Below are 17,609 nucleotides of genomic sequence, written 5' to 3'. Positions count from 1 at the left end.
TCAGCTAAGCCACTGCTGGATTCCTGACCTATAGAGACTGTAAGATAAATAAATGTTTATTGTTTTAAGCTGCTAAATTTTGGAGTCATTTGTTACACAAACAGATAACTATATCAATAGCAATGTGTTTTTCCATGTCAGGCTACATAGTTCTACCTTATTCTTTTAAATGACTCTTCTACAGTACAATCTTTCTTCTGTAGACAGGTATCTATCTAGGTTTTACCAAACAATGATGTAATGAATGTCTTTGGACATTTGTACTTAATGTACTTCTGTTACTATTTGTGAGGGGTAGGATGGGGATGGGGGGAGATGGGAAGTGGGATTGGAGAGTAAGGCAGGGGATTCTAAAAATGGAACTGTTTGGTCCCCTGGTAACTTTAAATCTCTTATGTCAAATTGCCCTGCAAAAAAAGTATATAACGGTGCTTTTACTTTAACCACTATTGAATATTATCAATATTTTACATTTGCCAAACTGATAAGCAAAAAACAGGATTTCACTTTAATTACTTTAATTTGCATTTCTTCATCATCAATAAGACAAAGCCTAAGTATCTGTTTTGAAGTGTACTAAATATTTGCATTTCTAAACCTGTGAACTGGCTGTTGTTAAAAGTGGACAAACTTTTATGTTATCAATTCTGGATAACCATTTATTACATATGCTGCAAACATATCCTTCCAACATGTCTTCTTTTAGCTTTGCTAATGGTGTATTTTATTATTTTAATTTTTGTATGTTTTTAATCTTTTCCTTTAGTTATTTCACATGATTTCAAATAATGGCTAAGAATTTGCCAAGCCAAGAGCAGGACAATCCAGGCCCATGGACTAACTTGAGCAATGAGAGAAGTGAAAATGTGCACTATTTCATGGGGAGCCTGTGAGCACCCGGGTGCTGCTGGAGCACAAGGCGTGTGACAGCGTGGAGAGAAGCAGACCTTGGACGTCTGCTGAGTGAACCTGAACTTTCTCTTGTAGGCAATGCTATATGCGGAGAAAGGTTTGACACTGAGGCTGATGTAAGCAGATTGCATTTTAGACCTGTCTCGGGCAGCTGTGTTGAAGAGGATGACTCCGAGGGGTCATCGAGAAACAGATGTGTCAACAGATGCGTCACTTAGGAAGCTGCTGTGATCATCCAGAGAAAAGCTAAAGATGGACTGAATGGGGCAGAGGTGGTTGGATGGACGGGAAGAGAAAAAATGGAGAAGTATTTGGGTGGCAAAAAGGAACATGACTTAGGGATCTATTTGATGTGTCTTGGAGCGGAGAAGTGGGGGAAAAGGGAAGGAACAGGGATGGCGTTTAGGTCTCTAGCTTGAGTGCCCTGGTGGACAGCACTGGAAGAACAAAAGAACACGCTTGTGCCAGAGAAGCTGGTTTAGCAAACAAGATGAGTTTGGTTTAGAAGAACATGAGTGCAAAGGCTTGTCGGAGACCCAGGTGGAGAAGGCAGGAGATGCAGATTTGGACGTCCTCAGTAATACATGGAAGTAAAAAACATTTAAGTAGGTTACCTCATACAGGAAGAGGCATGTTAAGTAAGATATTAACGAGTTCATTTTTGGAAGAGCTGAATCATAGCTAAGACATGCAGTTAAAAAGTGCCAAAGAAGGTGACAGACCCTAGGAGAGTCATTCCAGACCCAGGGTCATTTTCATAGCTCTTTAGAGTTGGAAGGTCAATTTTGCCAGTTTTCTCAGAAATGGCCAGGATCTAGTCACCAGAGAGCTCCGTCCGCATCTTTACTATTTCTCAGGGGGCCGATTTCTGTCATTCTGAGGAAAAGGGGGCCGTGTGGCAGGACCAGGGGTTTGGATATCAATCCGAGCAGATTCCAAATTCCAGCTCCACACTTCCTGACTCCTGATGGCCTTCATTTTCTTGTCTGGAAAAGCAGGAGGCTTCCTTGCAGGGACGTTATAAGGATTACGAGGGATAACTTACAGAACGCATCTCACATAGTGTCCAGATCACAGAAGATGCTCAGCGACCTGTGTGCCCTCAGTGACTGTAGTGCTGTGCGGTCACCACACACAGGGGCAGGAGGAGCGTGGGGAGGCAGACGGGAGGGTTGGCGGGGAAGCTAAGAGCTCAGTAGCTGGAAGACAGATGCATTTTCCCAGCCTAGAGGGAATGACTCTTGCCCTCTTAAAATTCAGAGGCTGCTTGGCTTGTGAACCACCAACAATGAAAAAATCTTGCCCTTTCTCTTTCAGGAGAGAATTGAGCTCCTTTCCTTCTAGTTTTCCTGTCTAATTTTTCCAAGCTCCAGGGAACCCACTGGGTAAATGTTCACCCACACTCGTTTATATTGAGAGACTCCACAAACCTGAGCTAAGTATTATAAAGTTAGTATTCTAAAGATCTCTAACATCTCCAAAATAGAGGGGAAAAAATAAATCAAGAAAGATGTTAGCTTTTAAATCTCAAATATTTGTCTCAAAAGATAGATGGCAGATTATTTTCATAAAATCTCTTCCATTCTAAAAGGAAAATAAGTAATTTCAATTAATTATAAGTATGATGTGGGTTAGGTATTTTTACAGGTCAATTATAAATTCTGCTGATACAGAGAACACCCAGTGTGAACCTGCTTTTATTGAACTGGCTTGGTGTGATGCCATTAGTTCTTGCAAAGGGAAGCAACAAGAAACAGCTCTATGAATCTCATCATCATGACAGCTCGAAGGATGAGTTTGAGCTACTTGTTCCTTACAATATATTCATGTTAAGCAGTGTCCTCTTTATGGGGCTTCTTGAAAACAATTAGTATTGATTTATCTAAGCACTAAAAAGAACTGTACTTTCCCTGAGTCCATTCATTCACTTAACAAATATTTATTGAGCACCTTCCATGTACTAGGCATGATGCTAGGGCCAAGCCTAGGACTAGGACAAAGCTTTGCCTTCAGGCCTTTGGTATTGAATTCTGTCCTTGACCAGGCTTTCCACGGATGCTGCCAGTAGCAAATTTCTGATTCTGAGGCACATATTTTCAAGCCCTGCTCCTGGCTCTGCGTTGTCTCCTTTCGTTCTATCTTTCACTCATTCTTATTTTTTGTTTGTTTTCTGTGTGTGTGTGTGTGTATGTGTGTGCGTGCGCGCACCTGTGAGCAGTCCTAATTTTTTTGGAACAAGTAAACAAAGAAATACGTAAATTAGACAATATACATATATTTTATTTTTTTTCTGATTACCACAATATATTTTGCTCTTTAAAAATTCTCATTAACTTGTTAAAAATTTAATGATAATTTTTGTCATTTATAACACATTTTATTTTAATATTATATAAAAACATAAATGTTATGCAAAGTTGTTTGTTTTACTAATTTTTCCCTTTTAACTCATTTTTTTTCAGGGCATCAACACCTAAAGATTTTTCAAGGAGATGCAGGGAGGTAGTACAAAAGGCTGATGGCATTATTTAGGGCCCATGTCAAGGGTAATAGCTTGAAACCATAGTAGAACCTCAGACTTTTTGCCCAGTAGCCAGTTTTTTCTCCTGTTGTTGTTGTTTTAAACACTTGATAGCAGGGAAGTAGGAAGAGAGAAATATAGGGTCATGAAACAATATCTAAAAAGATTTGAATAACTAAAAAAGGAAAAAAGTAAGCTCAACTCATAACATCCCATGTTCTTAAAGCACAGCACCAGTCCTTGAGCGAGTCATTCAGTCTGTGTGTCAAGCCCATGGCAGATGCACAATAAATACCTGCTAAACAAACCAAATCTATATTAGAGCTCTGTTACTAAATCAAAGATACATCTGCATTACGTACAGTATTGTATTCATACAGGTACCACATTAGAAAAAGCAATCTTGCTGGGGATGTCATTTAATAATAAATGATCAAGAGATGCAGTTTATTCTAATTTTTATCAACAGCAATGATTATATTTTACATCAAAAATGACACATTAAAAATGAAATATGTCACTATATACTCTATGCATCTCCTGTATTTTCTTTCATTTTATAATACAGAGGTTATATTTTAATAGATGCTATAAGATATACCCTAACATCAATTATTCCTTAGAATTTTAAGAAATATGGTATATGTATCAGGCTTAAATGGTTAGCTAAAGTCTTTATCAGCTGCCTCAAAACTGATTCAGGGTAAATTTTTAAAATTTGAAATCTAAATAGCATGTAAACACATAATGACTATGTTATCAATAGAATTGATTTTCTGGTAAGTAGTTCTTCAGCCAATATTCTGTTTCTGACCAGAGTAGTTTGTCTCAAGCAGGCACAGTAAGACAAACAGGATCATATATCTTTATTGTTTCATCCCAGGCACAGTCAGCCACCTAGAAAACAAGAAGGAAACAATTTACAGAAATTAAATACTGCCAGCAAAAGCCTAAGTCATTTAGAGTGTAGCAGATCATGCACTACTAAACATATCTTTAAAAAGGAAGAATACAGGGTATGTTTTTGATAGAAGGTCTATTTTCCCTTTCTAAGACACGCTTCAGGGATTGCTTCCAATTGGCTAAAGGTGCCTGTAAGGATTTCCCCTTGCCCGAGCCTACCGCATCCCAGAGCTACATAATTTCCTGGACCTTCTGAGATAAATGTTGGAAAGATGTACCCCTCAACTGTGAACAAAGGCATCGTGCTAGGTATTGTGGGGATGGAAGGGGAGATAAAGTACAGCTCTTGACTTCAAAGGATGGCTCATTCATTCAGTGAAAAATGCTCTAATAGAGGCTCTCCTAGGAGGAGCTATTTGAATCCAACTATTAGGTAAGATGACTTCACAAACGACAAGGTGTTCACACTGGCCCTCTTTTGGGGCAGACATGAGAGGCGAGGACATTCAATTCTAAAAGCCATGTTAAAACATGAAGGGAGGAAAGTCGTTGGTGCTCAGGAACTGTCAGTTAAAAACTTGGTAAGTGTAATGTCTCAGGGTATAAGATTAATATATAAAATCAACTGTATTTCTATATACTACCTAGAAAAAATTTTAATAAAAAAATTAAAATCCATGTACAATAACAGCAAATAAAAAAATTCTTAGAAACACATTTAACAAAAGACATGCAAAATGTCTATACTAAAAGCTACACCATTGCTGAGAAAAATTAAGAAGGCCCAAATAAATGAAATATATATACCATGTTCCTGGGTTCAACTTTGTTAAGAACTTAAGTCTCCCCCTAAATAATTTATAATTCATAATCCTAGCAAGCTTTTTCATTAAAATGAACAAGGTGACTTTTAAGGTATATGTAGAAATGCAGAGGACCTAGAATAGCCAAAAGAATATTGAAAAATAACAAGAAAGTTGTACTATTTATAGCACCCATCTCAAGACCTACTATAGTAATCAACATAGTGTGATACTGATGTAAGGATATACAAGTAGATCAAAGGAAAAGAAGAGAATTCAGGAATAAACTCCACACTTGGACAACTGCTTTTCAATAAATGTCGTAAAACAACTTGAGGCAGGGAAAAAGTCTTTTCAATAAATGGCGCAAAAATTGTATATCCGCAGGGAAAAAAAATGAACCTTAACTCCAACTTCACACCATAAACAAAAATTAATTTGAGGTGGATGGGCCATAGTCCTAAATATATAAGCTGAAGGTACAAAGCTTTTAGAAGAAAACATAGGAGACTATATCCTCAATCTGAAGGTATGTAAAGATTTTGTAGACAGGACACAGAAATCTATAATCAAAAACTTTGATAACTTAGACTCAATAAAAAATAAAACTTTTGCTCATCAAAAGATACTATTAAGAAAATGAATAGGCAAGCTACAGAGTGGGAGAAAATATTAACAAAACATACATCTCACAAAGAACTTGTATTTAGACCAAGTGTAGAACTACTGAAAGACATAACTCAATAACCGGAAGACAACCCAATTAGAAATGAGCAAAAGACTTTGTTAACAAACTATCATACATGAATGACCTATACGCACACGACAAAATGTTCAATGTCATTAGGCATCAGGGAAATGCAAATAAAAACCACAATGAGATACCACTACATAAGCATGAGAATGGCTAAAATTAAAGATAGATGATATCAAATGCGAGAAAAGATGTATAGCAACTGTACCTCTCATACACTCTGGCTACAACCACTTTTGGAAACTGGCTGTTTTATTTTAAGGTTAAATATGTACCTGTCCTTATATCCTGTAATTTCACTCCTAAAGGCTTACCCAACAGAAATGGAAACATGTTTATGAAACAATTCATACAAGAAAGCAACTTCATTCACAATAGCACAAAATTAGAAACAACCACAGTGCAAGCCCTGACAGCTGGCTTTTCTTTTGGTAATGACAAGCGCCTGACAAGCGACTGAGAAGGCATACACTTCAGAGAGGCACTGCTTCCTCAAAGGCTATCCCAAATGAATGCATTGCCAGCCCCAAGATAGATACGTGTACCCCGCGAAGTGCCTTGTCCATCGCAAGGTCCCACAAGTAACAAACTCTGTTTTCTTCAAAGCTCCTTCATGTTTATTGTTGAAGGGCATATTGCGATCATAATGAAAAAGCGTAAGGTTCAGTCAGGCCATAACACCGGTACAGAAAGGGGAGACGTCTCTGGGAAGCTCAGCGGGGCCAGGTGAGTGCCCCCAGGCACTTCCGGCTGATCACATTACTACATAAAGGCTGAGACGGGTACAAAGCAACCAAATGCCCCTCCACAAAAGAGTGGATAACAAATGTAATAAATTCATACAACAGAATGCTGCTCGGCAATACAACCAAGGAAACTACTGATAAACTCAACAACATGGACGAAACTCAGATAATGAGCTGAGTGCAAGAAGCCAGAAACAAAAGAGTACATACAGGACATTCCATTATGTAAGTTCTAAAACAGGCAAAACTAATCTAAGGTAAAAAAAAAACAAAAACAAAAACAAAAAACCTAGGACAGAGAGAGAGAGATTGATTCTAGCTGAAGGTGGGATGGGGATGGGGAGAAACTGGGAAGGGCTAAAAGGGAATTTTGGAGGGAGATGCAAATGTTTTTTATTGCAATGGGAAATAGATTACACAGGTGTATTTGTCCAAACATATATCTAAGATTTGTACCTTTGACTGTATGTAAATTTTACCTAGAAATAGTAAGAACAATAGAGGACAATAACAATAATTGAATGAGGGGTAGGAAGTGAGTAGAGGAATAAATAAAACAAGAAATGTGGTAATTGCTGAAGCTGAGTAATGTGAGTCCATTATCCTATTATGTTTACTTTTATACATTTGAAATTTTCCACTATAAAAAAAAAATGTAGGCAGTAACATCAAGGATGGAATAGCAAGACTGTGATTTTGACCAAGGGCATTGGCACTCTTTTTCCCACCTTTTCATGGTTACAAAGGCCAAAAGTTATACAAAAGGGAACATGCAGTTTTGGTCGGTCTAATTATCTGGCTGTCACGAATTATGAATACAATAACCACTCAAATTAATCACAATATATTAACTCTTACCACTCACCAGTAATATTTTAGATCATAATCCAAGGTAGACAGAACAGTAGCGATCATTTAGTTAAAACTTTTTAAAATTAAATGTATTGAGGTAACATTGGTTAATAATATGACATAAATTTTAGGTGTATAACACATTTGACATCTGCATTCTCTGTGTGCTCACCACCCAAAGTCTAGTTCCCTTTCTTTACTGTATATTTGACTCTACCTACTTTATCCTCTCTACAACCCACGCGCCCCCACCTCTGGTAATTTAAGCATTAAAAGTCAGACCCCTCCATATTTGGTTGCGACCCTCTCTTTGTCTCTCAGTGCTCCAAGCTCACACTCAGACCCAGGCCACTTGTCCAGGCCTCCAAGCTCCTGTCTGGTCACTGCGCCCCCCCCCCGCCCCGAATAACCTCTCTTCCCCCTCCCCTTGTACTCAGCTGTACTTGCTTACAGGCATGCGTGCTGCTGCTCTTTGAGGGCATGGATTAGGTCTTCCTATAACATAACAATGTCTCCATATATATCAGCTCACAGAACGTATTTCATAGATTAAGACCTCAGAGATTAACTTTTTCTCCTGTTCACACTAGAGTAACAGAGCTGGAACCTGAACCTCACACTGTTGAGTCTTTCCCCTAAAAACAGTGCCTCATAAAAGGCAAACTAACATTCATTATTTGTCTAATCCTGCAGTTAAGGTTATATCTTGAAGTTTTAAGTTTTTATACCATGGGACACAAAGATCATTATATTACCCTTGTTTCATGTATGTATATTTATCCATGTGTTGGGCGAATGCTTGGTCCCCAGGGTTGGGGGAGGGCCCTCACTGATTACTGCCACCACCCTGATGGCCTCAGGAGGCCCTGCTTGCCTCTTCCTTCTGTGAATGACAGTAAATACAGGGCTCTTTCTTCATGTCCCCTCTACACACTTGAGGCCAGCCTGAAAGGCATTAAAAAAAAAAAAAAAAGACTTTGCTAAAAAATAAGGGTTAACAAAAAGACCAAAAAATAATTAAGTAAATGACCTGAAAATAAATAATCTGCTTTATAGGATAGATCCACTCATTCTTTAGCTAGTCAGACAAGAATCTTGCTTAGCTCCCATCCTGCTTCTTCAAGACAAAAGCCATCTTCCCCTCCCATCTCTAGGAAGACGCTCCTGGCCAGGAAGACGCCTTCAAGGCCAGCCCAGACTCAGGATCGTGATAATAGGATATCTCCTTTCTCATCTACGGAAGATCCTCTTTCTCAGTTTCAGCCTCCTACGCGAGGACTCCTTTGCTCATTACCTTGCTGTCAGGAAAAACTGTAAAAGATTGCCATCAGCAAAAAAGATTGTGAGGTGTTCTTTCAGTGGAATGCTGGCATTGTCCTGGGGCCCCTCAGGGTTACCTGATTCTATAGGGGTCTATGCCTTTCACTGTCTTTGACTGGATTATTTTACAAGTCTGAAAGCTATAGAAAACTGATAGTAATCAAATGATTCACATCCATTAAAGTTGCAAATGAATGTTGTCCTATGAAGATGGAGTTGATGGCTCCCTTGCTCTCCAAGAGATGATTCCAACTTTACATTTTATTGCCCTATGGATATTGACTAGCTTTGTACCTATTTCTAAATTCACTTCAGCATTCAGTGACTGCCTATATGTGTTTGTTCTCTGGTTCCTTTGAGCTAGCTGTAAAATCTTTCATGAGTTGCGTAAAATCTTTGACACGTGTTAATGCTATAATTGTATGAGTCATGATTGCCATTTTGAAAATTATCCTTTAACATGGGCACACACAGGGATATAGCTTATTTGCCCCAGCAAGGTAATAATTATTTCCATGGAACATAATAACCCATGCCTTCTCATAGGAGGCAGCACAGTAACAGAAGTTATTTCATTAAAAGAAGGGGCGTTAATTATGCTGGAAAAATTAGACTAAGAATAACGGCTAAAATTAGACATGAAATTAAGCCCTACACCTCCTGGCAGCAAAGGTAAAAAAAGCCCAACCATAATATAAGGTGTACAAATATCATAATCAATTTACCACTTCGTCAGGGGAGATACAGTTTTTCCTAGCACTAAAGAGAAATATATAATATTCCTCCATTACAAAAACATTCACTAACAAAAGAGTGGTTTTACAGGAGATACAAAGTCACTCTTCAGATGGCTATCTTTTTTTAATAAACAGCCCAACCCTCAAATAAACCAAAAGGATAGTATTCAGCTGTAGTTTTCTGATGGCGTTTCTGTAGGGCAGTGGTGCTCAAGCTTTGCCTTGCTCTTGAATCACCTCGAGGGCTTCTTAAGACACAGATCACTGGTCCCCAGCCTCATGGCCTGGGTACTCACAGGGGGCCCCGGGATCAGCTGTACTGGCATTAAACCAAGGCCCACAGGCAGGCTTCAGAGTCCCTAAATGCAACCCTTTGTGTGTATAAACATTGTCGGAGGAGGAGAGAGGAAAATCAATCATTTCCTTCAGATTCTCAGCCCCTGACCCCAAAAAGTTAATCCAGGACATTCTCCAGCTGAGCATTAGCACCGCCCAGGGAGCATTCTAACACTCAGCCGGAACGGAGAACCTCTGATGTTTATCCACTTTCTTAGCTGGGCTATTGTCATAGGTACCAACCTTGAGTTCTTTGGGAGTACTTTATACGCAGGACTATTTGTTGTTGACTAACAAGAAATTCAAAATTTAGCAGGTGCAAAGCTACCTAAAACATAACTCATATATACATACGTACTTCAATTCATCCATTTTTCAACAAATATTTACTGAGTGCCTCCTCTGTGTCAGAATTATGCTGAGGGTACTACAGTAGACAAGATGGTCCAGGTCTCTGTCCTCACAGATCTGGAGTCCAGCAGAAAGATGGATAAGTAAACAGACGTGTACAACATAGAGTGAAATGGACAATAATTGGGACATTATGGGGTCCAGTAGATGTATAACCAAATGTGAGGAAGGTGCGAGCTTTCAAGAGGAAGTGCTACCTAAACTGTGGCTCAAAAGAGGAGTACGCCTCAGCCAGGGAGTGTCTGTAGTTGTTACCGTTGGTGGGGTAGGGCCGTGGTGGAGAGGAGGAAAGAGTTCTAGGCAGTGAAATGAATAAGAATAAATGAAGAACTAAAAGTTTTAGCTTTAAGGTAATTAAATAGCATTTTACCTCCTCTGGTAAAATTCTTAATCTTTTGAGAGGGGCTTTTTTCTGACTTCGGTCTGACTCCCATCTAGGGTTTCTTGAAGGCTGGTTGCCAAAGCCCATCTCGTTTGATCCACTTTCCTTATGGTAAGCGCGCAAGTGGACACCCCAGGGTGTGAGTCTCAAGGTTCTACCTCTTCTGCCCAAGGAGAGGCCAGAGGAAAATTCACTTCCTAACCTGCAAAACCCCACCACAGTGCATTCCATCCCTGTGCCTGCTGAATTTCTTTTAATCTGAGATCAACATAAAATCTTTTCATTAAAACTGAACCAAAATTATCAACATTATAGGAAAAATTATTTATCAAGATGTTATATTTCTTAATTAAAACTTCTAGAATCAATCTTCATTGCTATCTTTTAGGGCAGCAATTTTCAACCAATGTTCAGCCCAAAGTTTTAAAACATGCAATATTAAACTATTTGGTCAGGGGCACTGACCTCCTTTTCCTTAGATTGTCAAATTATAAAAATGTCAAAAGCCAACACAAAAACAGACATCAGTGTGAATCAAAATTATACCTTTTTTGTCAGATCGGCAAAAAATATATTTTTTGGTATGGCACAGAATTTTAGTGATTAGTTTATGTGTGCCATGAGATGAAAAACATTGAAAACTGCTGTTCTAGGATAAAAAAATAAATAAAGTAATAGGGTAAGATTTCATAGAAGTCCTATTTTCAGTTATTTCATTTTCACTTTTTAAAGTAAGCTTTTAGAATCCCAACCCAAGCACACATTTTTATTGATTTTAGAGAGAGAGGAAGGGGAAGAGAGAAGGAGAGAGAAGAACATTTATCAGTTACCTTCCACACACCCCCTGCGCCCGGACCAGGGATCAAACACACAACCCAGGCATGTGCCTCCACCAGGGATCGAACCAGCAACCCTTCTGGGGCACTGGATGATGCTCCAACCAAATGAGCCACCTGGCCAGAGCCATTTTCACTTTTAACAGCTAACTAGAGATTTCTAAGTTTCAGTAATGAGCACACTAATTTTTTGCTACTGTTCTAATATGTCAATTTCTTTAAAATATATTATGAAGCATTCTTGAAAAACTGGATCTTTATTATCAAAATAGCCTATTAACTTCTAACTAGAGTTATAGCATATACATCATAACATTGTCAGACATGGAATGCTTGAGAACAGCTGTATTAAACAAATATTTCAACACTTCCTATGTGCAAAGTACTAGGCTAGATTCTACGGTAGACTGAGGATATTAAAGAAACACATCCAGTCAATAAGATGTTTATAACAACAATTTATCTTAGTGAATCAGATAAGATTTGTTACAGGACATGCTCAATAATAATGGTCCTATAAATTTTGGAAAAATAAACATAATGAAAACACCAGATTTTAAATACATATGTAACTTAGAAAATGGATTTCTATTCACTATCAATTATTTCCATTTTATTAAAATGTTTACACATGCCTCTGATAAGGCAATTTATTTCAAATGATTTAATATGCTGTTAATATATAACAAAGAATTCCTACTGATTCATTAAGAGTCTTTATTGACAAGTTTTCCATTTCCTATCTATCATTATATTCTTTTCTCTCAATTTTATGGACAACTGTTTTTGCCCTTGGGAAACTTGTTTAATCAGCTGTAATTATCTATATGACATATGGCCTCTTTAGCAAAAATGAACAAGAGAAAAATGAATAATAATCACTAACAGTCAACTCTAAATTTTGAAAGTACAGCCCAGTCATCATGCTGCATTCTATTTCCTTATCAGCTGAGGTAAGAACATGTTTTACTTACTCAACCAGTAGAAAGTAACAACAGAGAAGAACACGGTTTATTGTGTCAGTTTTTATAGAGTTTAAGTAAAAAGGAAAAAGTTAACTAAGTCTACTAAAATTCTTTTCATTCATTCATTCACACATTATTCATTTAATATTTATTTTATATATAAGTGTGTGTGTGTTTATGTGTGTGTGTGTGTGTGTGTGTGTGTGTGTGTGTATATATTAGCTTCTGGTATATAATTAACACTCAAATATTTACTGAAGCAAAAAAGGAAAGGAGTAAAAGAAGAGAAAAACTTATTCTGGACTCTGAGAAGCAGAAATACTTTGTATAGGCCAAAGTGGGAAGAGTGAGAAAAATAGTGGCAAAAACATGGAGATGACAAGTAATAAAATATAATTGGTATGTCATAGAAGGATTACATAGGATGGTAAGAAATATGATTAGAAAACAATACAGATTATATCGAATCTTGAAAGCAAGATTAAAACTTCAAACTCTACCCTGAAGGTAAATGGGCTGTCTAAGGTTTCTGAGATGACATGATGATGACAATTTAATGGTAGTGATTTGTAAATTAAAACTTTCACATAACTAGTATCGTTGATAGTCACAGTAGACAAGGAGCATCACAGGAGTGGTTGACTGTGTTTATAATATTTGCATTAGATGAGAAAGACCTAAAAAATGGTAGCAATAATAAAAAGAAAATGTATTCTATTGAAGAGACATGATATCCTTTTGAAAAGTTATGTAATTTTCTTTACCTGCAGTCTTGCACATTTTAAAAATTTTATTTCTCTATGTATTCTACACACACACACACACACACACACACACACAGAATGTTGTGGTCATTTAGTGGTAGTTTTTCCCATTTTATTTTCTAACTGATGATTTGTGGTATCTACACAGTGTTCATTTTTGTATATTTATTTTTACTGATCTTACTGAACTCTATTTTTACTAAGTTTAAAGTTGATGTTCTTGGGTTAGAACATTTGACAATCATATGAAGTACAAATAATCATAAAATTTCCTACATTTAAAAAAATTTATATTCTATTTTGTCTTCTTCTATTACTAATTGGCTACAATTTTTAGAACTATATTGATTAACAGCTGTGATGGTAGCTAGCATTATGAAAAGCTCTCCCCTGAGGCAATGTTGAAAATCAGTGGAATGATGGCAAGAGCTGAGAGATTAGTTAGAAGATTACTGCGGTAATCCATGGCAGAGATACTAAATAAATGCTTATCTAAGTCCTAGAGCTAGAATGATATGATCCAGATTTCAGAGGTACTGGTAAGAATGAATTAATAAATTTAATGTCCAGTGAATTTAGGGTTGCAGAAAGACAAGAAAACTAGGATGACTTTCCATGTCTCTGGTCAGGCCTCAGCATATAATCAACTGACCAAGTTAGAAATGCTGGAAGAAAAAGCAAGACCTCAATTTAGATTAATGGGTCAAAAATCACTAGAATATAATTGAATGATAACTTCAAGGGGGAAGTTGCAGTACCTAATAACAGATGACAATAGAACTGCAAGGGGAAGTTCTAGATGTCTAATAATAGGAGAGAAACAGAATTTACTGATGAAGAGATAAGATAATAGGAAAATTTTCCTTCACTGTTTTTTCAAAGAAGTGCCCCAATCTGGTGAAGTAAACAGACATGCAAGTCCAGGAAGCTTAGAGAATCCCAAAGAAGTTAGATTCAAGGAGAAACATACCAAGACACGTCATAATTAAATTACCCAAGATTAAAGATAAGGGGAGAATCTTAAAAGCAGCAAGAGAAAATGAGACAGTTACCTACAAAGGAGTTCCCATAAGACTATCAGCTGATTTCTCAAAAGAAATCTTGCAGGCAAGAAGAGGCTGGAAAGAAGTATTCAAAGTCATGACAGCCAAGGACCTACATCCAAGATTATTCTATATAGCAAAGCTATCATTTAGAATGGAAGGGTAGATCAAGTGCTTCCCAGGTAAGGTAAAGTTAAAGGGGTTCACCATCATCAAGCCCTTATTATATGAAAGGTTAAAGGTACTTATTTAAGAAAAAGAAAGAGACTAAAACTATGAACAGTAAAATGGCAACAAACACAACTATCAACAACTGAACCTAAAAAAACAAAAACAATCTAAGCAAACAACTAGAACAGAAACAGAATCACAGAAATGGAGATCACATGGAGGATTATCAGTGGGGAGGGGGAGGATGGGGGAAAAGGTACAGGGAATAAGAAGCGTAACTGGTAGGTATAAAATAGGGGGAGGTTAAGAATAGTATAGGGAATGGAGAAACCAAAGAACTTATATGTATGACCTATGGACATGAACTAAGTGGGGGTGGGGAATTGCTGAAAGGAGGAGGGGTACAGGGTGCAGGGGAATAAAGGGGAGAAAAAATATGGGACAACTGTAATAGTAAAATCAATAAATATAAGAAGAGATAAGATAATGGCATTAAGTGAGCTTTGAAAATAGAGGAACTAACTGAGGATCTAAAAAACAGTGGTAACTGTGGAAACAAAGCCCTGGATGAGGAAGCCAGTGAGAAAATTAGGAACCTACTGGAAAGGGGAAAAATAGAGAAAGAACATAAATATTTTGAGGGAATAGAGATGGAAGAAGATAGTCATTCTTGGCTATTTTTACAGTAAAGTAGGAGGTAAGGTCAAATGTCCAGAGTGTTAATGATAGTGTAGAAGGTTGAGAAAAGATACTGTAGAGAATGGACTAGAAAATCAAAAAGACTTTAAAGGCAAGTTGAGTAGGATCAAGAGCCCAAATATAGTTTTTTTGAAAAGTAGTTCATAGTGTGCCAAGTTAACACTTTTGCTTGTTTTTTGGAAGCAATGCTCCATAGTCTAGAAGAAGAAAAATGAGGAAGAGAGTGGATGATTCAGGAATGGGAACTCAGAGGCAGAGGCACCAGGGGCTCAGGTGTTCAAAACTCTGGAAGCTCTCGCTGCAAGGGCTGCCCACAAGGGAGTGCACAGGGTAGTAGACACAGGCTAAACGCAACCACCTTAGGAGCGCACCAAGGTCCTGCAGAGCTGGGTCTGGGGAATGTTTGATGGCTGGGAGAAACAAGCTCTTGTTATATAATTTTAAGCTAAATATTATACAATTATGAAAGCATCAAAGAGGAAACAACAGAGACTACCGCCTGAGGACAGTGGATGTTTCTGGCATATGTTCTTTCCAATTCTAAAGCTGGCCTGTGTGACAGACAAAGAAAATCCACCTCAGATAAAAAGTGCACAGGACACAGATATCCTAACTACCAATAATGCTCATCTCCTTCTAAAATCTCATTTTACAACCTTAAACTGAGAAATTTAAAATATTTTATCCATTGTTAATCTCTAAACCTGGTATCTGAGATTGTGACAATAGGGATTTGAATCAAAACACAAGCTGAATTTCAAATAAACAATATTTTTTACTAAAACACCAACAAAGCCAAAGATAACTCTTAAGAACACATCTAAAGAATTAGTTTAAATCAGAATCAAATCTAAGCATCTTCCACCAAACAACATGAAAATATACAAAATTTTTCCTACCCTATTCTAAGGGTACTACAAAGATACCTACATGTTCCTAGCATGGGTAGACTAGGACGTTCATTCATTAAAGATTATGTTCACCAAGTATTTTAGGAGTCCCAGAAGAAAAATTCTTATGTGTAGTGTAACTATAACTATGAAAATATGCACACATCCAGAGCACTCACTTCTGGGGAGCAGCAAAGGGTAGGATCCGGGAGGAAGCCCAAGAGGGCTCCTGGAGGCCAGCCGTGCTCTATAGCTTGACCTCAGTGACAGACACATGAGCATGGGTCACTTCTTGATGACTCACCTAGCTGCACATTTAAAATCTGTGCATTTTCCAATATTAGCATGATACTTAAACTAAACAATTTCTTTAGAAAGGACTAGAAAGACACAATAATATGGAATAACAAATTCTTTATGGAGTGGTAGGAATCTTTTTCTTTCTTTTATATGTAATTTCCCAGTTTTATCCTGGGAAGAAAAGATAATATTTATTAAACATAGAGAAGCAATATCTTGGAATTAACTAATAATTTCTACTTTAAAATAGAAATAACTATCATCCAAAAGGGAACGTATAACAATATGTAAACTTGTACCCAGCTTATAAATACCAGACTGAGTGTCAATGAGCATTGGAAAGAGCGGACTTGTTACTGTAGAACACAAAGTCAAGAATTCTAAAAATACATTAATACAAGAAATCCCAATTATACAAATGGGTACATTACATGTCTAGACTCATAAGCCTAAAAAATAAAAAAAGGGTATCCAATTTAGAAATAATAAGGATAAAAGAGAAAAGGGAAAATGCCAGGACTGTACAAATCATGATCAGAGGGAAAATAAATCAAAGAAAAATTTTTGAAGTGAAAGATAACTTCAGACTGGTTAACAAGTGAGGGCACAGAGAATTTCTCAGCAATTATTCTTAAAGAATGACCCCAGACACTTATTTGTCAAGTTTTAAACCTTTAAAGACAAGATCTTACATTCTGTCAAGAAGAAAGGAGGTGTAATTTAAGAATGCTTTAGATCTCATCTTTCAGATCTCTAAGAAGGGAGAAGCTAAAAAGAAAAAAAAGAATTATAAATACAAGAACTCAGATAAATCTCCTTTTAAGACAGATAATATATTAAGACACAGAAGCTCTAAAGTAACGTCAGCAAAGTCCTACAGATGTTCAGATCACCGCAAGAGACAACACATTTTTGAAAGGAGATTGAAAGGTACTTACTTTCTAAAAGGTGAGAGAAAGATACTTTTTAAGGGAATAAACTATGAACAAAGGGTGAAATAAATTAACATGCAATCCGTAAATTTGACCACATACTGTGAGAATAAAGGATCAATGTCAAAAATAAATTAAACTATTAACTATACCAACAAAAAATTAATGTGGTAAATTTTAAATGGCTACAAATTCTTTGTGGCTACTCCCATTAAGATGTGAAGTCTCTTTCTCACTCTTTGAATCTGACTGGCCTGTGACCTGCTTTACAACAGAAAGGATGTTGTGTGACCCCCAAATCTACCCTTGGAAACACCTTGCAGTTTTTATTC

At 37.2% G+C, this 17,609-nt stretch overlaps 1 protein-coding gene across 1 annotated transcript in view; it reads right to left on the bottom strand.

Annotated features, from left to right (window-relative positions):
- Nucleotides 1–3,228: 3,228 nt before the first annotated feature.
- PEX7 (peroxisomal biogenesis factor 7) overlaps nt 3,229–17,609 on the bottom strand; it is a 71,732-nt gene continuing 57,351 nt past the window's right edge. Inside the window, exon 10 of the mRNA XM_054570021.1 lies at nt 3,229–4,330. Coding sequence (XP_054425996.1) covers nt 4,262–4,330 — 69 coding nt within the window. The 3' untranslated portion in view covers nt 3,229–4,261. The remainder of the gene's footprint in view (nt 4,331–17,609) is intronic.

Source organism: Pteronotus mesoamericanus, unplaced genomic scaffold (genome assembly GCF_021234165.1).
Source record: "Pteronotus mesoamericanus isolate MK-2021 breed Mesoamerican mustached bat unplaced genomic scaffold, CSHL_Meso_final contig_20, whole genome shotgun sequence".
NCBI lineage: Eukaryota > Metazoa > Chordata > Mammalia > Chiroptera > Mormoopidae > Pteronotus > Pteronotus mesoamericanus.
Note: the sequence above shows the minus strand (reverse complement) of the source record. Positions and strands in the feature narration are given on the sequence as shown.